We start from the raw sequence: 21,586 nt of genomic DNA, 5'->3' as shown, positions 1-21,586 counted from the left end.
AGAAAGATAGGATACAAAATTAGTAAAACACAGTATTACATTTTACCATAAAGCAGTAAATGGTAAATGTCTGAACTACTACAGACGTTAAGACTACTGCAATGCGCTCTACATGGGTCTACCCTTGAAGAATGTCCAGAACCTTCAATCTGTGCAAAATGTAGCACCTAGGCTGCTAACCAGTGCACAGTATCAAGGTCATGCACCAACACTGCAAGACCCACACCAGTTGCCAATTGCTTTCCAGACTCAATTCAAGGTGTATTCTATCTTAGACCATCCTTTGTGTTATGATGAAAAATAAAAAAGGCTAGGAAACATGCCCACAAATTCCAGCAATTACACTAAGATATCGCTCATTCTCTAAGGTATAACTATTTTAAGAGCAGCAGCCGGCAGTAAACCCATGAACTGCAGTGAGGCTTGTTCTTCGGTTAACTTGGTAGTGTTTAACACATAAACAACCTCAAATGCTCCTGTTCAAGCGTCAAATGCTACTTTCAAGGGTTGTTAATGGAAACAGTTAGTGGCTCGGGCACAGTTCACATCCCTGCAATTCCTGGGTTAATTATGTTAATTACACCATTACATTCAAATAGGCTAATTGTTTCAAAGAGAATGCATCTTATCAATTATTGTAGTCTTTGAAAGTCTGGGTACAGTGAGGTTTTAGTGGTGCACACAGTCCCTTCATGGAAGACTCCGGTGCTGTTACTTCAGGTACTAAGGCCTGGATTTTTATGGCTCAAAACTTTATTCCTGCTACTTCTTCCAATATCCAGTAGATGGTGCTCATATATCACAGGATCCTCATATTTGTCAGAGAGGACTGCTCCTATGGTTTGTGTTGGATTAAAATTCTGGGTTATTAGTCCCTCAACAATACAGAGTTCCATGTTCGTAGATTACATCAAACAAACCAAGAGATCGCCTTCCCCAACATAGACCTGTGCAAGCATGAAGATAATCAGTGGAAGCCTTCTGCACACCACGGTGTGCAGAAACCAGGAAGCAGGACTTCTCTGTGGTGGCACCCCATTTATGGAATGATGTCCCCACGAACAATGGGGAGGTGCCAACTGTATCATGCTTTAGACGCCAATTAACGGCCCATTTCTTTACGCAAGCCTTCCCTCTGTCTGTTTGTAATTATGGTGTTGTGTTGGTTTGAATTGATTTTAATGTTTTTATTAACATTTTATATAAATGCTATAGCATTGTTAGGTATTTTAATTGTATTTTATATTACAATGTATTTTTATGTATTTTGATTTTCTTGTGAACTGCTTAGAGATATTTTAAATATGTTCAGTGGTATATAAATCTATTAAATAATAAGAATCGTAACAACAATAGTTTCTGGGCTGTTGATGAAAGCAGATGCAATGCAGAAGCAGCAAGCAGATGGGAGGCAGCATGTTCACTTAACATTTTTAATTTTATTTATTTATTTAAAAAAATCACCTTATGCCCCTAACAAGAGTCCCCCATGTTAATTCCAAAAAATAAAACAAAATACCATGACAGAATTAAAGCAGAATATTAAAACCAAGAAGATCAGAGTTGAAAACTTTAATTTGAGTTGAAGATCTCAAATTAAAAACCATAAAAAAGCAAGACTTAATAAAAATGCTTTTGCTGCTCATCTAAAAGCAGCCATTCCATATGCCTAAGAATCCGATAGAAAACTGCACCCTACCATGGCTAGTTTTCAACATCAACATTTAAAATAATATTTCCCAATTGCCCACAAAATACAAGGAACACCTGAGGCAGGATTGGGAGGGTGGGGATATATGGGGCAGGAGAACACTCAAACACAAAAAAACCATTAATTTTGCTATGGATATTTCTGATACAATATACAATTTATGTTACATTGACATTCAAGGGAATTTTTTGTACTCTGGTGTGGTACTAGTGTATCAAATCACATGCTTGATAACTTTGAAAATAACTTTGTTGGTTATCATACCATGGTGGGGCTGTTTGCATGTAATGGCAGCAAATCATGGGTTAATTAACCCAAGTCAGGCAACCTTTTTAAATATTCAACCCCTGATCAGGGGCTGCTAGATGACATCTGAACCTGGACAATATAGGTTAATCATAGGTTAAGGAACCCACAGTTAACTACTGATTGTAGGTTAACTATAGGTTCTTTAACCCACAATTATCCTATAGTGTCCAGCTTCAGCTGTCATATAGCAACCCCTGATCAGGGGCTGAATATTCAAAAGGGCTGTGGAACATGCCAGCACATGCTGTGGCAAATCTTGGATTAATTAACCCATAATTTGCCACCATTACATGAGAAACGGTCTATGTGTACTTTCTAACTATTAATGTTTTTATGATACTTTCTTTGAAGGTAACATTTTTGGATTTGAGTTCAATATCGAACACAATCCAAAGAGGTTTCATGCATATATCAAGACTTTTTTTTGCAACCATTGACACCCCCACCCCCAAGCTACTTCTGAGTGGGATTCAATGTAGCATGCAAGGCTACAGTTGGAAATGAAATCCAAAAAAGGCAAACCTCTTTCCTGACAAGCAGAAGTGCTCTCTACTTGTGCAGTGGTGTTTGGATCCAGGCCATTATATTACACCTCAATATTTTAAATGGGGGGATGGAGGGAGTTAACAAGGAATTGTTTTAGCAGAACTATTTGGATTGTCCAGACTGATTTATAATTTTTCTTCAGATCAATTCAGACTTAAGGCAGGAACACCTTGAGTTTCAAAGGTGTTTTGACAGAGCTATTCTTAGAATCTATTAGGGGGGGTTGTTGAAAAACGAGACAAACACAATACGTCAAGCATTTCCGATTCATATTCCAAGTACAGCTATGCTGATTTTTTATTTTTTAAAAAATATTTTTTAATACCAAGAATCCAGAAATGATTCTGATACCTCTTACTGCACCAACAGAGCAGTAGGCTGGCATGTTTTCATAACTGTTTCAAGGTTCTCTTCAGGAGAAAAGGGAAGAAACTTGAAATAAGTAAAATAAATGCTAAGAGTCTTTTTACCAGATAGATGCATCCTCAGACATCTACAGATGTATGGAATAATATGGTGTTGATTTTTAATGCATCTGCATATAATGATTTTATCTTTGTTCATTTCAAGTGTATGCAGTTTATATCTCATCAAAAGTCACCTTTGAAATGCCTCAGGAATAAAGGATGTATTCTTCTGTACAGTTGTCTTCTAGGTTTTTCTCGCATGATTTATCTGTCCTGGAATGTTCGGAAGCAATTTATCTTGCCTTTTGGAAAAGCACAAATACAAATCCTTCCATCTCAAAACAATACACACAGCTTAACTTCAGTGTTCTCACAGCCCTTACCAGGCAGTCATTGAACTACAAATAATATTCAACAGTGGCCATTTCTGATCCTCAAACCAGCAGCAGCCATCTTGCTGAGAAAGAACACAGATGTTCAAGACTCATACAAGATTTAAACATTCAACTTAAAAGCAAGATTGCAAAACAGGAAAGAACTTAAGTTCTTAAACATTTACTCATTATTTTGACAGCCACAGTAATTTAAATAGAAATATTGCTAGTTATTTGCAATTCAGCCAATTAAATTACTGAAATTCTCCTGGTTTAGGATATGAAAAGGGTTTATTAGTACAGCAAATCAGGAATGCAGATGTTTTGTTACATATTTCAAGTTACATCTGGACAGTTAATAAGCAAATCTGCTTGTTTGTTCAGGAAGTGCTCAGACAGCATGCTGGGGAAGACAATATACAGTAACTAGATAGAAGTTACATTATAAAAGAAAATACAAGGCTAAATGATAGTTGCCAATTTGTCTGTTCTAATATAATTGGCTTCTATTTTATTGTGCATGGAAAAAATCATTAATAAAGTCTATGTTGTAGGAAAACATTTGATCATGTTCACAACAATCCTATTAAGCAAACAGAGAGAAACAGCGAAGCACAATCAATCTATTTAGTTCTGGAGACCCTTCCTGTTCCTAGTACTAATGTTGTTCTCCGCCTCAATCCAAAGGGAAAGGCGGGTAAGAAATAAATATTACTATTATCATCATCATCATGAGCATTTTTTCACACTTTGTATTCAGATCCAGATATTCAATAACAGAATACACCCACATACAGTGTCAGTTATGAACGGCCCATACGTGTATAAATTGCCTCTGTTCTCTTTAAAAGAACAGTGAGGGTCAGTTCCTCTCCTAGCACCAGCTTTCATTTATTTTATCTCTAACTACTTAGAAATATTTTTAAATATACCCAGCAATACATAAAGCCATTAAATAAAATAAATAAAACAGTAAACGTGGAAATAACAATTTACATGTCTGATGCATTAATTCATACTATCCTGTACATGTTTTTACTTTGATATTGGTAAAGTAGTAAAAGAAGTTGCTGAAGTCCTCACTGTCTCTAGATCTAGACAGTTTCTTTATGTTGAAGGAAGAAACATACCCAATCCAAAGCCTTAAAACTGTTTTAGGATCTGCTGAGGACTTACTGCTCTAGATGCCTTTCTTTTCCAAAGCTCAGTTTGTTGCACCCAGACTAGAACTTACTAAAAGAAGGTACAGCAGCTTTGGAACAGCCTGCCCAAGCTGCAACTTTAAAAATTACATGGAAAATTCCTAAGAACTTTGAATATTTAAGTTCTACAACTGTTTTGTTACTATAAGTTATCCAATAATTTTACTGACTTTTAAAAATATATACTTGCAACTGATAAATGTTAAAAATAAATTCCCTCCAAAATTAAGAAGCACAGAAGGAAAACAAAACAAGGAAAGATTAACAAGTAAAATATTACGTGTTCAGCTTGATGTTCATTAAGTCTTTACTGTTAAGAGACACACAAAAACAAAATCTAAAAAAAAATTCCATATTTGTGGGGTGGGGGTTGGATAAAGGTGGAGTTGCTGATCATCAGGATGTCCAGTAAAAAATGACAGCACCCACCCAATCATTTCTAATAATTTGGGGAGAGGAAATTGTTCACAGTTGCATCAAAGATAAACTGAATTAAAAAAACTGATTTTTAAAATTGCAAATTAATGTTATTAATTTCAAAGTCTCTTTTAAATAACCTGACTTAAAAGAAAATCTGAATTTAATAAGAATGTCTTAAAGTCTACACCGAATCATGACTATTTATCAAATAAATTAAAGATGTTTTTAAAATGAAAGTAAGCCATGAGAGAAAATATGTAAAATATGTGAAGCATTGTAAAAAAACGCAATGGCCTCATCTGCACATCACTGTAATCCAGTAATCTTAGTTTATGAATGAACTCTGTGTTAAGTATGCAGTTCATTCACTCTCACTTTGCTCTTCCTGTGAACAGGCAAATAAATCAGGCAGAAGAGAGCTCAGGGTGATTTCCAAACCAGGGATTATGGTTTATTGCATTCAAATAACACAGGATTGTAAACCAGCTTGAAATCAAGTGTTTGTTGTTGGTTTACAATCTTGGTTTGTTTGATAAGAGAAACCATAATCCTGGGTTCAGAGGTCATGCTAGCCTCCCCCATACTTGCTGTGTTTACCCACTCACATGAAGAGAGGAGAAAAGCAGGAACTAATAGGCTGTATGCACCAACAAACATCTCATTTACATTCTGGCTTGATAAGGTAGACATCTTGGCTTAACAATAAATCATGTATTGTATTTATTATTGTGGGCTCCCTCCTGGACCCAGGAACTAGCAAACTCATTAGAAGTGCAAGCATCCAGGAGATGCCACGTTGCATTACATCATGATCGGTCACAGAACCCATACAGATGGACTTTTATACTCCTATTTATGCCATCCCAATTATTTAAATCCCACAATGTATTCATTTTTAAGTTATAAATTATTCTATCCAGTAATTACTACCCATCGTGGATGGGACATTATGAAGACCTACAACCCAATCTAAAATTCCAAAGAGGAAAGTAACTCCCACTTTATTCAATGTGATTTTCTTCTCAATAAGTATGCATAGATTTCCTAACTTTAGCCAAAAAGTGAGCTTGCTTAGTATTCTTACATGTGTCCAGTGAGAAGCAAATAAAAATCTTGTATCTCTAAGAAGAAATAATTCTGCAATGCAAAAAGCACATGGGATGCTTGACCAAACCATCCAGTCAACTTCTCTTCAGGCCCTGATACTCCACCCCTCTAGCCAAGCCACCACTAAATTGCTGACATTCAGGTTATTGCTTACCTGCCAGGCTTATGGCAGGTATACAGCTCCTTTGAAGTCCACCATTCTCTTTCCAGTATTTCTTCTTCAAGCTGATTTAAACAAGATGTTGGGTATGTAAAACTGGCTTCTGTATGCAGGGTTTCACATAACCCAGGTTACCCCTATATACCCCTACAGATTGTATACCATCTGTACTATATATTGCAGACATGTATAAGAACATGATACCTATGCCCATTAAGTGTTTTCTGGCACCCAGCATCTCATTTAAACTAGCTCCAACCTATCCGTGCCAGAGAGCCAATGATCAATTCAAGCACTATCCCCACTATCTTTTGGAATTCTACACATGTGCTTCAATTGGGTAAGCTCAGAACCCACACATGCAATGAGGCACATGTCATCGTTAATGGGCTTTAGGCAAGCTCAACACTAGTATGACGTGACCAAGCCTGATCTTCTTTGCTCTCTTCTCCATCCAGCAGCAGGAGAATGGAAGAGGTTGTTCTCAAACCAATAGCCCTTCTGCATGCAGGAATATCATAACCTTAGGTACTCTTATCAGCAACAAGATTGTCATTCTCTTTCATTATAGGACAACATCCTTTATACAAACAGGTGAGGCTAAAACTCAGGTATCTGAACCACTTTCAACGCTTGTCGACAGGAATCCCAAACATTTGCATCATTATATCTGCAGGTATTCCAGATCTCTGGATTGGTCTACATAAAGAGTATTTTAGAAATCTGCATATATATTTGAAATGGTATTCCCCTTCTTTCACCATTTTTATGTACAGTAAAAAAAAAAACCTCTTGGCATACTACAAAATAATCCAAGCATGAGCATAAAAGGAAGTCATATGGAAACTTCACTCTCCTATTTTAGTGTTTATTAAGTACATCTAGGCACTGATCAGTTACACAAAAACATGGTGCATTTTTTAATTAAAAGAAAAAAAACAAAGTACCCAATCGTAAAAGTTTGACTGTGTAAGATTACAGATCCAATGACACATGAATACTACAATGCACTTCAGAACATTCATAACCAATACTGCCACTGCAAATTTCTATGCAGCCTCATTCCGTGAGAACTTTTTAAAATGCCTAACAGTAATAAGATACCGCATAGAATTGCTATAAAAACAACGACTAAAGTTTTTTTTTTAAAAAAACTTGCATTTTGGACGCAGGTCTCAGTCCAACTGGTTACCCAAAGTAAAGTAATATGCAGCAACCACAAAAAGACAAGACCAAATATTGCAAGCAGTACAAACGTGCTGTTTTTTACACCACTTTATGTCCTTCTATGAAAAAGCCCCAAATCTTTGCGCGCTAAGTACAGGGTGAGCATGTATGCCATTAAGGGTTTGATTTCATGGAGTTCCAGGATTCCCGGGCGTTAAAGCTTTGGACACCGAAGTAAAGATTTGCAGCCATGAAATGACCGCTACAGAGTTGTGGGCACGACTCAATTGCCTGAGAAACCCACACGCAGCAGGAAGTATGACTAGCAGAGTCGCATGACGGGCCAGGGAAATGATTTTGCGAAGGAGTTGTGCTGCACAAAGCTTGCGAGGCGGAACCCACCCCGTACAAGCGACTGCGGAGACACACGAGTCCCATTTACACGTGAGGATCTCCTACGAAGACTAGCGTTTTATGCAGGGTCAGTGAACTGACTTAAGGTGGATCACAGTCCTAGAGTCTAGGACGAGTTTTTATTTAAAAGCCTGGAGGAAAAGAGGGTTTGAAACCATGAATGGGAAAACCACACGAGGTTAGAACAAGATATAGGCAAAGGCAACATCTCGCGGCGGGGGGAGGGGGGAGAGAGACTCATGGCGGGAAAGCTTTCCACTCCCTGCGTGCGCGCTACTGCTGGTTCCCTCCACCCGCTTGAAGACTTCAGACTCAGGCAGCTAGTCGCCGCAAATCCAGTCATTGGCTGGCTTGTGCGTCAGTCAAAACAGAATTACACACACACACCCCAAAAGCTAACCACAGCTTTTCCGTTGGTTAAAACGCCTGTTACTCCACAAGCTGGCCTTCCAACATACAGCTGCCTCAACCCTTCGACCCGTCAAGCTGTCACTCATATCCCAGGGCCCCGCCCACAGCACAAGCCCCGCCCCCTCTTCCAACGGTACCTCACGGCTCAGACAGTCAGACTCCCCAATCACGCCGAGACCACGCCCCCTCCCTCGGAATCACAGGCTCTCGGTAACGCGCCACCGGCGAAGACTGTTTCCCGTAATCGCTCACCTGGGGAAAGTAACGGCTCGGTACGGAACCAACTTCCCCCTCCCTGGTTTGTACCCCCTCACAGCCGCCGCTTCTGCGCAACGCCCGCCAAAACAGCTTCCCAGTGCGCACGCGCCGACCCCTCCGCCCCCCTTCCCAGCTTCACTGCGCTGGCGTGAAGCGCGCGCACACCTCTCCGTTCTCCTTCCTCCCCCCCTTCTCGTCAGATGCAACACTTTAGGACGCATGCGCGGGTTGTATGGCACGGCTCACCGTGTACACCTGCCTGGAAGCAAGTTTTATATAATAAATGGCTTTTTCACCCCTTCAACCCTCGCTCGCGCCTTCACCACCTCATGGATGAATAAACTTCCAATCACCAACGCAAAACGTTTAGGAACGCCAACTTAATTCCCGCCTCTATTAGAATGAAGAGAAAACCAGCCAACCCCCCAAAAGTATCCGGCAATGCTAGCCAATCATAAGAAACCTGCGTTCCGAATTGCCCAGTCAGAGGGAAACTATGCAGTCGCATTGAGACTGGCTCTCTGAGGCGAACAGGGTGGGCAAGTCGAGGAGTGACAAAAATTTCACCAATAGAAAGTGAACGGAGGTGGGCCTAACGAAGGAAAAAGGGCGTAGTTCCTATCCGATATTCCAATAGGGGGCAAGCAATATGACCAATGTCCAATGAGAGGCGACGGGAGTGGGAGTGGGTGGGCGTTAATAGTGAGACGACGGCGCACGGCTGACTCTGCCTCTTTCCGTCTCGGTTAAAGCGAGGGGTAGTGTCGTTCATAAGAAAGTCAGGCTAGGCCTTGCCTGTTTGCTCCCACCGTCATGTCGAAGTCTGAGGTAAGAGCCTGTCATGGGCACTCGTATTCTATTCTTTCTATCCTAAACCTGTGGCTTGTTTTTGTGGAATTATGTCTCCTTTGCCTTTAGGGTTCGTCCGATTACGGGTGCGATATGTCTCCTAACGCAGTAAGTGTCAAAAGAAAATGCCAATTTTTTTATTCTCGCTCTAATTGTGTTCTTTATCGGATTTCTGCGCTATCTCTTTTTCTCTGTGTTCCGCTTTAGGGCCTTTTCTCCGGCTGGCCTTCCTTTTTTTGCCGCTTGGGTCTGCTCCTCATTGCCTTCGGGCTACGCATGCGCGCTGGCTTCTATAGGGCAGGCGCCATCTTTTACAGTGCGTGGCGTTCACAGCTGCACATCCCCCGGTGCCTGGAATGGCTGCGCTTGCGCTGTGCAGGCGAGAGGGTGCCTGTAGAGTGCGCGCGCCTGCGTACTTCCCACACCGATTTCCCTCTTTGAGCTATGTGGGGGATGGGAAGATGGGTACGCCACGTGCTCGCCCGCTTTTGTCTACGCAGCCTAGTTTTTCTGCCCGCAATCCTGCTCCTCCCCTTCCCGCCAGCTTCCCTCTTAAATATGGAGAGACGCGGTGGATCTGTTACTCCTGTCTCCTTTCTCCTAGATGATTTGTTTTTTTCCTGGGAGTGTGTGTGTGTGAAGACAATGCATGTTTGCTCTGAAGCGAGACCTGTGCTCAATAAAGCTACTCTCAATTAAGTTCACATAAGATATAAATCGCTAGCAGCTCTGAGCAAGAGCCTCTTATTTTTGACCATTGTAGGCGCAAATAAATTACAGGAATACTACCATTGCTTAACTGAATGGTCTGGCCTTTTTTTCTGTTCCGCTTTTTGGGGAATAGCTTGTGTTGGCTAGCCTACTTAACTGTTCTGTATCACAGTAACAGCTACTTCGCTGGAAGCATTGAGATACATTTCTTGTTAATAGGGAATTGGGGAGCAATATCCTCAGCAAAAATTCCTGAGATGCATTATAAAATTAAGCTGCAGAAATCAGTGTATTTGATGTAGTTCTGTTATGAACCCAAGGCTTGTGTTCCTCAGGAAAGAGAAAGGTGGCCAAAAGTAAAGGGCCTTTTGTGGAACAGTTACATATGATCTTTAATATGAGTGGGGAGGTAGTTGCCTAAGTGATACTTCCAACTGCTCGAAAGCTCTGCTGTACTGTTAATTCTGTTTAGGAGGATAACAAACAAAGCAGATAATGTGCCATTTATGTTTCATAAATGTGCCAACTGGTAGGGTTAGTACGAAAGAAATATGCCCATTCATTCTAAGGAGTAGCCAGGTGGGTGTGGTGTGCACTGCCATATAGACATCTTCATGGTTCTACTATCACCCTACTCTTCTGTTTTCAGTCCCCCAAGGAACCTGAACAGCTGCGCAAATTGTTTATTGGTGGCCTCAGTTTTGAGACAACAGATGAGAGTCTTCGCAATCATTTTGAGCAATGGGGCACACTTACAGACTGTGTGGTAAGTGGGTGCATGTGCAGACATTTTATGAGGGGAAAAAGTGCTACTTTGGGCTAAATTTGGCATTACCAGTTCAAGGACAACATGGTTATGAGTACTATAGGACCAATAAGCAGAGTACCTGAAAAAGGAAGAAAAGGGCATGAGTGTTCATTAGCGTAGTAAAGTCTTGGAGTTAATGTACCAGTCTTGCCTTTTACCCTTGGCCCAGAGAAAAGCGATAAGGCTAAGTAGAACTAATATGTTTTGATCAAGAGCTATTGTATGTTGAACATCTTCTGAACAATCCAACTGTTCTAAGGCATGCTGTAATGCATATTGTCTTTTTACAGTGAAGTTGAAACATGTGCTGACTTTGCTATTTTGTCCTAGGTGATGAGAGACCCCAACACTAAGCGCTCCAGGGGCTTTGGCTTTGTCACTTACTCAACAGTGGAAGAGGTTGATGCTGCTATGAATGCCAGACCGCACAAAGTTGATGGTAGAGTTGTTGAACCAAAGAGAGCAGTATCTAGAGAGGTAAGAACTGCAGTTGGCTGCACAGCTGAAAGTTTAGAGGAATTAGCCAACATGCTATGCTGCTCGTCTGTAGCTGAAAGTCTAAACCATTGTAGCCGTGTATCATCTCTGTTTGGATATAATGGTGGTGTATGGTGGCAAATTGTGGGTTAATTAACCACTTTTTTTCTGTGATGTTTGAACAGGGGCACTTGGGGCGGCTTATTATTTATATCCCACCTTTTCCCCAGGACTGGGACTCAAGGCGGTTTTCAAGATTAAAACATGTACAATTAAAATGTATAAATATAAGTTACAAAAGTTAAAATAGAATTAAACCTACAGTAAAATGAAAAACATGTTAATTTTTTTTTTAAAAACCCAGTAATATTAAAAGGGGAAATCTAATACATTTACACATGTCCAGTGTACTTCCAAAAGCCTGCTGAAACAAACAAAAAGTTACCTGTCTCTGAAACTGTAGCACAGAGGGAGCCAGCCTAGCCTTCCTGGGAAGGGAGTTCCAGAGCCTTAGAGCAGCCACCAAGAAGGCCCTCTCCTGCATACCCATCAGGCGTGCCTGGGATGTTTGTGGGACTAAGAGAAAGGCCTCCCCAGGTTCATCAGTTCAATAAGCCCTTTAACCCAAGAGTGTTTTTAATAGAAGCAGGAAGCGGCTCAAGCACTGTACATCTCCCTGCAATTCATTGGTTAATTAACCCACGATTTGCTGCTGGATGCCACCATTACAGCTGAACAGGGCCTCTGTGTTGGTATTGTCATTAAAACAATACTTTCTGACCCAATGAATCTTAAGAGTCCTTTGATTCTGTTGTGTCCTGCTTTGATTGTCTTCTCCATTCCAGTTTTCTACTCTGCCTAACTCTACAGTCTAGTTAGTATGCACTCAGCTGGGACTAAGACCCACTGAACTGAGATTTACTTCTGAAAAACGCTGGGGTGGGCAGTGTAGAGTAGTACCACTGAGTTTACTGAGACATATTTCTTAAGCATACTTAGGAACATGGCCTTCATGAGAATCTGCAATATATAGCTTTGGGATACAAGATATGCAAGTTGCCAGCTTACTACAGCATGCATTCTGTATGGTAGCTTTGTCCAGTTCAAATAGCTGCGGAGCAGTAGTGGAGAAAATAAACATTAACTCACTGGCCTTACAGTCTGACATCGCATTTGTTCTGCCTTACTGTAGGACTCTCAAAGGCCTGGAGCCCACTTGACAGTGAAGAAAATCTTTGTTGGGGGTATTAAGGAAGATACAGAGGAGCACCACCTGAGGGACTACTTTGAACAGTATGGCAAAATCGAAGTTATTGAGATAATGACTGACCGTAGTAGTGGCAAGAAGAGAGGTTTTGCCTTTGTTACTTTTGATGACCATGACTCTGTGGACAAGATTGTCAGTAAGTGTATCGATTCTTTATTGCAAATACTTACTGATTTGTTATATGTTCTGGTTATGCAGTCGTGAAGAAAATACTGACAACATACTTTCGCCTTTAGTTCAGAAATACCATACTGTGAATGGGCATAACTGTGAAGTCAGGAAAGCTTTGTCGAAGCAGGAAATGGCCAGTGCTTCTTCCAGCCAAAGAGGTGAGTTTTCAGCGCTTGGATCCTAATAAAGCTGGCACAAGTTATGCTTTTCAGTAGTGCTGATTGTTGTTCTTGTTAGGCCGTAGTAGTTCTGGCAGCTTTGGGAGCAGCCGTGGAGGTGGATTCAGTGGGGGTGACAGCTTCAACCGTGGCAGCAACTTTGGTGGCCGTGGTAAGTACTTCAGCTTGCTTTAGTTTTAGGGCTTATTGTTTGGTTTTAAATTTTAATGTTAATAGAAGGGCTTTTAGGAGTACAGACCAATATCCTATTTTGTTTATTTATTCCTATGATTAAGAGTTCATGCATACCTCGCTCTCTCTTGAGCTGGGAAACAAAATCTGCTTACAGTGTTGTTCAGGTTTCATGTATATTTAATTCTCTCCTGAGGAGAGAGGCGTGTATCAACTAGAGAACTTGTTCCAGTCTCTTCCCTGTGCTATAATAAGGGGTGCAGGGATAAATTGCTAAACATGGCACTAACCCATCTAGGACTGAAAAGCTAGGGAAATCAGCTTAGCTTGTAATATTTTGGTCTCATATATTGCCTTGAAGTAAGTAAATTTTAATCATTCAACTGAAGTTGCTGGAAATTATCATACAAGCTCATCTTAAATGTTAAATGAAAAGATCCTGACGCTAACAGATTTTTTTTGGTTTTCCTCAGGTGGCTTTGGCAGTCGCAGTGGTGGCGGCGGCGGCGGTGGTGGCGGTGGCAGTGGTGGCGGCGGCTATGGAGGCAGTGGAGATGGCTATAATGGCTTTGGCAATGATGGTAAGCTCACATCAGTCCTTGGGATTTTAATACCTAGTCTTTTATATATAAGAGATTATTCTTGACCACTTATGGCCTTATCTTTAAGGATGCAAACCCCTCCAATTTGGCTTCCAAGTAAAATCAAAGCAAAACCTAGCAGTTGATCAGGGTTTTTCTACCATCCAGTTTGTGATAGGTGACCTGATAGGTTTGGTTGGGTGATATCCATTTGTCTGGAACAAACTGATGTCTTCACCTGTCTCCTTCACTCTGCTGTTTCTTCCCCCTTGAGGTGAAAGAATTGACGGCATCACTTTGTGCTTCCCAAATTCTTAGAAGAATGCTTTATATTTCTTAGTCTCACTGTGATGATGATGATGTGTGTGTGTGTGTGTGGTTTACTAGGAAGTTTATGCTATGAGATTTAACAAGACTGGGTCTTGCCCTTCCTCTAGGCTATGGTGGTAGTGGCCCTGGATACTCTGGAGGAAGCAGGGGTTATGGCAGCAGTGGCAGCTATGATGGCTATAACAATGGAGGTGGTGGCTTTGGTGGTGGCAGTGGTGGTAAGTGTCCTATTGATGATGATCCATCAAATCATTAGTGTTATAACATTTCCTGTTAAATTCAGGCAAGTTAGGGATGCAGGGATATTAACTGAGCCTTTTACTGGTGCAATTCCTTCACTGCTTACATTCTGGGCCAGATTGACACCAAGCAGGATATAACACTATGAAAGTGATTTGAAAATGGTAAATGGAATGTGTCATAGGTCCCAACAGTTGTCAGTGCACTTCAGTGCTGTTATAAAGCAGTAATGTAGATCTTGCCCCAGATTCTCAACTCTGCAATCTTTCAGGAGCAATTTTTTTAAAAAAAAAATCCTTGAAAGGGGTTTGTTAGTGTCAGGCATTCTTAAGCATACTAAAGTGTCAACTTGTGGCAGGTGAAGCATAGCTTCAAACAGTTATGCACAACCATCTTTCAGGCTGATTTGCCTAAGATAAATGATCTGTTTAAAATCTTGAATGGATATAAAAGCGTCTTTGAAGTATCCATTGAGGAGCTTCAACTGGGACACTACTTTAGGCTTCAGCAAATGTCTGCTGAGGTCTTGGAAGATTAATAATGCAATATAACCTGAGAACTTGTAAATCAGGGGTGGGGCACCTGTGTCCCTCCACTTGTTGCTGAACTCCAGCTTCTGTTGGCCCCAGCCAGCATGGCCAGTGGTCACAGGTGTTGGGAGTTGTTGTCCTACAACATCTAGAGGACCACAGGTTCCCATATATGGTGAAATGGTTGTATAGGATTTGCCATATACCTGTTTGAAATGTTCTAGTTAAGGCAACAAGACTTGTAGATATTGTGTGTTGAAAGCACTACTGGTCTAGAGGAAAAACTCAACTTTGCTAATGGAAATATTCATGTAATTGATATTTGTATTGTCAGATTTGGCAGTAGTAAGTAGAATCCAAAAATCTGTAGCTGGGAGATGGTTTTTGTTCACTGACCATTTTATAATTATGATGCGGCTTTCTAGACAAATTAATCCTTATTTTAACCTGTAAAGGTTTACTCAGGTATTTTTATTATTTAAAGCATTTTTATAGCGCCGCCTCACCATTTCTGGCATCGAGGCGCTTTACAATACCATATCAAACAATTCCATTAAAACCTTCAACCCACAATTAAAACAATTCCATTAAAACACTCCGGTATTGCATGAATCAACAGAGAAGCACTCAAATAACGAAAAGAAAAACAGGTGATGGTCACAACATTACCTGTTTGCTGGCATAACAATGCCATGGACAATACAATCCATGACTTACTACAAATAAGTATTATTTTCAGTTGTATTGTTTTTAATTGTATATGAGCAGGGGGTTGGACTCGATGGCCTTACAGGCCCCTTCCAACTCTACTGTTTTACTCTGTACAGCACCATGTACATTGATGGTGCTATATAAATAAATAATAATAATAATACTATTCTCTGCTTATATGTAACTGTGAATATGCTTCTTTCTATGAAGTTCAAGGGTGTTTTTTATGGAGGATTTTAAAAAAACTTGCATATTTATGTTGCAGGAAGCTCCTGAAGGACAGTTGCTCTAAAATCTTGAGTGGCAAAGCACACAATCAGGCACTGTTGTGACTTCACCACCTGTTTTTCTTTTTGTCTCACATATGTGTCATGGGTTGAGTAAGGAGGGTTATCTAGGGTGGATACAGTAATTCTGCAGTTTACAAAATAGAGATAAATATTAATACGAATATATGCAGCTGATATTGGACATCATGGGAAAGGGGTGAACTGTTGTTCCTATTTTGGTAGGTGCAAATGTACTGAATTTTGAAAGGGGTCTGGTTTGTCATAGGTACCTGTCATAATAAATGGTTGCTTCTTGCTCTACCCAGGAAGCAATTTTGGAGGTGGTGGAAACTACAATGACTTCGGCAGTTACAACAGCCAGTCTTCAAACTTTGGGCCCATGAAAGGAGGAAACTTTGGGGGCAGGAGCTCTGGCCCATATGGTGGCAGTGGCGGTAAGCATCTTAACTGAAACACTGGCAGTTGGATAGGAAAGCTGAACCACACCAATTCCAGGTCTGACTCTTGATCTGCTAGACGTAGAAAAGTTAGTCTCTGTTTATCTAACAACGATAAGAGGCCAGCAGCTGACTCCGCCAGCTCTTGACTCTCTTCCAGTTTCCTCCATTTTTTCTTGCCTTTTCCATATAGTGACGGAGTTTGCATGATACGATAAGCCACGGTAGACTGCGAGCCTTGTTAGTGTCAGTGTGACTTAGCATGTTCCCAGTGTGAACAATTCAGCGTGGTTTCTTTACCACACACAAGCCACCCTGACAACTCATGGCTTGTGTAGTAGGGTTGTTGAGGGTGGCCTATAACATTTGAACTTGGCACTGTAGTTTGTTCCAGGCAGCTGCCAAGCTACCTGACAAGAGTGGCAGAAAAATCCATGCCACTCCTCACGATCTCACCAGTATCCCCTTCCATCCTGTTTTGATTGCTGCCTCTTTGGAGCACTTATTTTGCTGCCTTTTTTTTTAGTGCTTCAGAAATACACAAATGGGATTGCAATTTTTTATTAGTGTTTTTCCCCTGGTCTTTTGCCTGTCTGCAGTGTAGTAGGTAACTTACTAGGAAATCAACAAGACCGGACTACACATAGGGTGATCTGTGCACACTTCCAAAGGACCAGGGGGAGAAATACTAAGAAAATAGGAACCCATTTGCTTAATTCAGGAGCACAGAAAAACATTTTTAAAAGGCAAGATAAGTAATTGCTCTGAAAGGGAGCACTGAAGCAGGGCAGTAACTCCCATTTGACCATGTCTCTTGCTATTATGCCTTGAACAGTCCTCCCCACTTTTGAAACTTCCCCAAGTCCCAACAAGCCAAGACTACATATAGCGGACAGGCAAATCTGCACACCTGCAAAAGACTGGGGTGGGGGTGGAATAATTTAAAAAATTGCAATCCCTGTTGTGTACTTCTGAATCACCCTAAAAAAGGAGGCAAATGAAGTAAGTGCTCCCAAAAAAGGGATTGCGACTGGAGCGGGAAGGGGGGTGCTGTAGGGGTTGCCATGCAAAGGACACCTGGGATATCTGCAGGGAGCGGGCTGGAGGACTGAGGGAGAAAGAAGCCACAACAAACGGCTTTGCATCTGTTGGGAGCAACATGGGCTGGCAAATGAACAACCATCCCACGGTTGTTTATTCTCCAGGATTGACGTGGCACGATGTGCGAACTGGCACAGTAACTTTGGTAATTGCACTCTCCTTTCTTGCCCTCTGAACAATTCCTTTCTCATTCTGGGTTGCTCCCACTTGTTAAACTCTAGCCTATTTCTGAAAATGGAACATTTGTTCTTTCAGGTGGCTACGGTGGCTCTGGTAGTGGCAGTAGCTATGGTGGTGGAAGGCGGTTTTAATTCCTAGGTAAGAATTTCCCCTTTAGCCTAGGGATAACTATGCAGTGCTAATGAATTGTAACAGTAACTCTTAATGTAGCTGAGCAAGTTATTGTAGTTTAAGCATACTTGGACTAAAATGCAGATGTTAAAGCTAATATATGGATTGGCAATCGGTGGGAACAAGCTTGCTATTGGATTATAGCCTTGAGTCTAAATGTGTTTAGATTAACAACTTTATTCCATATTATTCAACAGGAATCAAAGCTTTAGCAGGAGAGGAGAGCCAGAGAAGTGACAGGGAAGCTACAGGTTACCACAGTTGTGAACTCAGCCAAACACAGTTGTGGCAGGGTAGAACTGCCTCATGAAGACATGTGTTAGACAAGCGCTTGTTTGCAAACATCAGGACTGTATTTGTGACTAACTGTATAACAGGATATTTTAGTTTTTGTGTTCTGTGGAAAATGCAAAGCATTCCGACAAGGGTTTTATGTAGATTATTTTTTTTCCACACCCATGCTGTTGATTGCTAACTGTAATAGACTGATCATGACGCTGAATAAATGTGTCTCTTTTTTTTAATGTCCTGTGTAAAGTTAGTTTACTGCAAGTTAACATGTATTGGTGTTAGCTGCATGGTTGGCATGCAGGTTTAGCTAAAAGGGTTCCAATGCCTGAGAACAGGAGTCCTATATACTGGATTAAAGACCAATGACAAGGCTACACTTGCAGACCAGCACAGCAGCCAATATAAGCCATTACAGCTTGAAATGCTTTTTGAGATATTTGGCAACTAAATATTTACGGGGATGTGCTGTGATAGTTGCTTGTGTAGACAGCTCTAGACCCTCAAATCCAGTTGGTTCTGGTTTGCTGTGGATGTGGTACCGACATCAGACTTGCCAAGCAAGTTTTAACTCTGTTAATTCCTCTATAGAAATAAGAGGGTCAGTCAAATTGCTACCCTCGGCTGTGGTATCTCAATACTGAGTGAGCTAATTCCAGTCGAAATGGCTTGCTTTTGCAGTCTTGTTCTTATAATAGCAAAATACCAGCTGAAACTTTGGTACTGATCCCCAGAAATGTTATCACTTGCTTAAATTGATAGGAAGACACGGCGGGTCCATCTCAGTTAATGGGGCGGGGTAGAGGAATGCAAAGAAAACGGAGCCAGTCACTGAACGTAAGAGATAGCAATCCACAGGATTGTTCTTTAACGTAAATTGGTCAAAAGTTCCTAAAATGCCGCAGATCTGGGTTAAGACTACACTGACCTGTTTTCAGGGTTAGATAAGGTTTTGTACTGAGAGGATTACAACATATAACAGAACCTCCTCACAGGATTAATAAAGCTAAGTTAGTCTTGTGGCATTCAAGGTGCCACAAGTGTGCCAGAGGCACCTACCTCATTTACTCTTCCTAAATCTATTTCTGTTCATCCCAATGAGGGATGCAAGGTCTCATCTCAACTGTTGCTCTAGTTGCATTTTTCAATTCCAAATCCCATGGATAGGCCATGGTTTTTTCCATTCTATGAAGTAACAGTCTCAGACATATTTCTCCTCAGTGCAGTTCTATAGTCGAAAATGGGTCTCCTGGATACAATTTTTCTGGCTCCGTTTTAAACATGATTTTCTAGTGTGCTGCTGTCAATTCCTTGAGATGGCTGTAGAACTGCATTTTAAAAATTGGAAGGGTGTGCTGGTGGCGGCATAGTGTTGAGTCAATCTTATCGGGCCCTGAGTGCACTTTAAATATTGCCATCCTAGCGTCTTGCAAAAAAAGGCCAGCAACCTGTGCTTACATCCATTTAACATTACAATGGTGCATGTATATGGTCTGCGTGTGTATATGCATATATATATATTTGTTTGATTGGTGAATGGCTTAATTTAGAATGCAAAATTAATAGTCCTTATGGGTTTTTACGTGGCTGAGTTTGCAATAGCAGGTGGATCCTTATTCTATTGAGGGAGACAAGACCTCAGGATACATGAAGTAATACTCGTTTTGGCATGGTAGCATAACCACAACAGAGGAGAGCACACCAGGACCCGAAAACTAAGTAGCTTTACAAATCCGGGAGGCATGCAGATGGTTGAGCTACTAGGAACGGCTAGCAAGCGTAGCTCCGAATGGCTTCCAGCTCAGACGCTACTACAGCTGAGAGTAGACACGTGTGTTGAGTCGAGTGGACAGATAAGCCAGGTGCAGGCTCCTGCTGACTAGAAGGGAGTGCTCAGTGACCATCGGAAGGAGGCAGACGAGAGTAAGGATCCTTGCTCTTAGGACTAGCAGTCAGACGCAGAAGGAAGGAAAGGTTATATTACTGTACTGGTAGGTAAGAACAGATTTTACTTATGTCCTATACAGTTTTTTTTTAATCCTGCTAACTTTCTGAGAAGCTGAGTTTACCTTGTAAATACTAGTCCGGCTACTTTTTTTTTTTTTTTTAATGCCCAGTGCTGTAATATACAAGCATTAGATGGATAGAACATGATACTGGTTTGTGTATTTAAAAAAATAATTCAGTCACAGGCCTAACATGGCTGGTGAAATATATTTAATGAAAGCACTGCCTCTTATCTCCCTCTTTGGGTGGCCTTATCGATTTAAAAGATTTAGTCTAGTACCACAATGCACTGGCTGTGCTGCTATAAAGGCAAATGACTACCTGTGGGGGTGGGGGACACATGCAAAGCATTTTGTTTAATGTTATAGGGAACACTTAACACTGAGTGATATTTAACACTTCTTCCTTTTTTACAGGAGAAGAGGAGCTGTCCAGTGCTAAAACGCCTTTGCTCTAGGCTGGTGGACTAGGGTGTCTTTGGATCGCCTTTTTCTTTTAAAAAGGTAATCAGACAGTCCGGAAGTTGTATAGGGCAGGGAATAGTGGCAAACAGAATGAACCAGGAATACCACAAGAGCCCATTTGACAACTGTAGAATGGATTCTGTGTGGGATTGTAAAGATAGCTTGATGTTGAATGCAAGGCTGCCACTAGAAATGGAGATAAGCTTCAGTGTGTTGTGAAACAAAACCAAGTGTTCTATTGTCCCCATATCTGATGATTGTAGTCATTCGTGTTTTTGTTTTCTCTTGCAGGACTCTTCAATTTGGAATACTATAAAACTTTCAGAAAAGGTTTAAATGGCTACCGTGTAGCTGTATGTGTAAGCTATTTGTGCTAATAGCATTTTTGCTTGTCGAATAAAGTTTTGCAATAACGTGCTTGCTTTTGGAGGCTTGTCACCATCTAAGGCATTTGAAAAATGAGTTCCATCCCATTGCTCTTGACATTGTTTACAGTTGACACTTGCATCCTGGATGGAGAGAAGGAGTGAGCTGTTCCAATAGTAAGACCCTGCTTCTTGCTAACTGGGGGTACTGTGTGTAAACAGAAACGTTTTGGGGCTTAAGCCTGTCCCAAAGCTGTATAGCATTAGCCTGCTGAGACAAACCAATCAAAATCTTGCATAAGACAAGCCGATGGACATTTCTATAGAGAGGCTTCAGTACAATATGAAATATTCCCACTCGCTTCCCTTGTAGTTCACTTCTTGCAACGAAGGTTCTGTTAAAGGATGTAAAGTTCCCTGTTCTCGAAATAATTTTCCTCCTTGAAGTGTATAAACAAATATACACTGCCCTAAACGTGCAATTACACTGAGCCTTTGCTAAAATACTTGCCTGGAATGGGCAGAGCACCTGGTGGGCGTGGCTCTTGTTTAGCGGCAATGTGTAGCCTTTCTGTGTGCTTTGCGTGGAGAAGGGCGAAATAAGCCTCAACTCCCTGGCATTGATGAGGACAGCCATTAAAACAGGTGTACAACCATTTTGGCCCCCAGACAGCATTGGGGCTGCTGCAGATGTACATACACCTAGTGACCCTGCTGGGCATTGCTTTCATGCCAAATTAGCACTGTGAAAGCAGCGGTACTGGCTGCTGCA

General features: G+C 41.2%; 2 protein-coding genes across 6 annotated transcripts in view; one reads left to right on the top strand and one right to left on the bottom strand.

Moving 5' to 3' along the window:
- The window catches only part of CBX5 (chromobox 5), a 61,311-nt gene extending 52,743 nt beyond the window's left edge, over positions 1–8,568 (bottom strand). The window contains exon 1 of the mRNA XM_063119617.1: positions 8,481–8,568. The gene's annotated coding sequence lies outside the window, so the exon portion shown is untranslated. The remainder of the gene's footprint in view (positions 1–8,480) is intronic.
- Positions 8,569–9,210: 642 nt separating this feature from the next.
- On the top strand, positions 9,211–20,862 carry HNRNPA1 (heterogeneous nuclear ribonucleoprotein A1). 5 transcript variants are annotated; one of them, XR_010025172.1, is made up of 13 exons: positions 9,211–9,314; positions 9,405–9,443; positions 10,696–10,812; positions 11,185–11,331; positions 12,524–12,734; positions 12,835–12,927; positions 13,007–13,099; positions 13,593–13,700; positions 14,138–14,248; positions 16,107–16,235; positions 17,595–17,657; positions 20,402–20,488; positions 20,741–20,862. XR_010025172.1 is itself a non-coding variant. In XM_063119614.1 (12 exons), exons 1-11 carry the CDS (start codon positions 9,300–9,302, stop codon positions 17,648–17,650), a joined length of 1,119 nt encoding a protein of 372 aa, XP_062975684.1. In that variant the 5' UTR covers positions 9,212–9,299; the 3' UTR covers positions 17,651–17,657; positions 17,888–17,976. The 5 variants fall into 5 exon arrangements, 4 of the variants coding, with proteins under 4 accessions (XP_062975682.1, XP_062975684.1, XP_062975683.1 ...); XM_063119614.1 differs by lacking the exons at positions 20,402–20,488; positions 20,741–20,862 and adding an exon at positions 17,888–17,976 and having other exon boundaries at positions 9,212–9,314; XM_063119612.1 differs by lacking the exons at positions 17,595–17,657; positions 20,402–20,488; positions 20,741–20,862 and adding an exon at positions 17,888–20,073.
- Positions 20,863–21,586: the final 724 nt, after the last annotated feature.

Source organism: Elgaria multicarinata, chromosome 3 (genome assembly GCF_023053635.1).
Source record: "Elgaria multicarinata webbii isolate HBS135686 ecotype San Diego chromosome 3, rElgMul1.1.pri, whole genome shotgun sequence".
Lineage (NCBI taxonomy): Eukaryota > Metazoa > Chordata > Lepidosauria > Squamata > Anguidae > Elgaria > Elgaria multicarinata.
The sequence above is the reverse complement of the archived record's forward strand: the minus strand, read 5'-3'. Positions and strand labels throughout refer to the sequence as shown.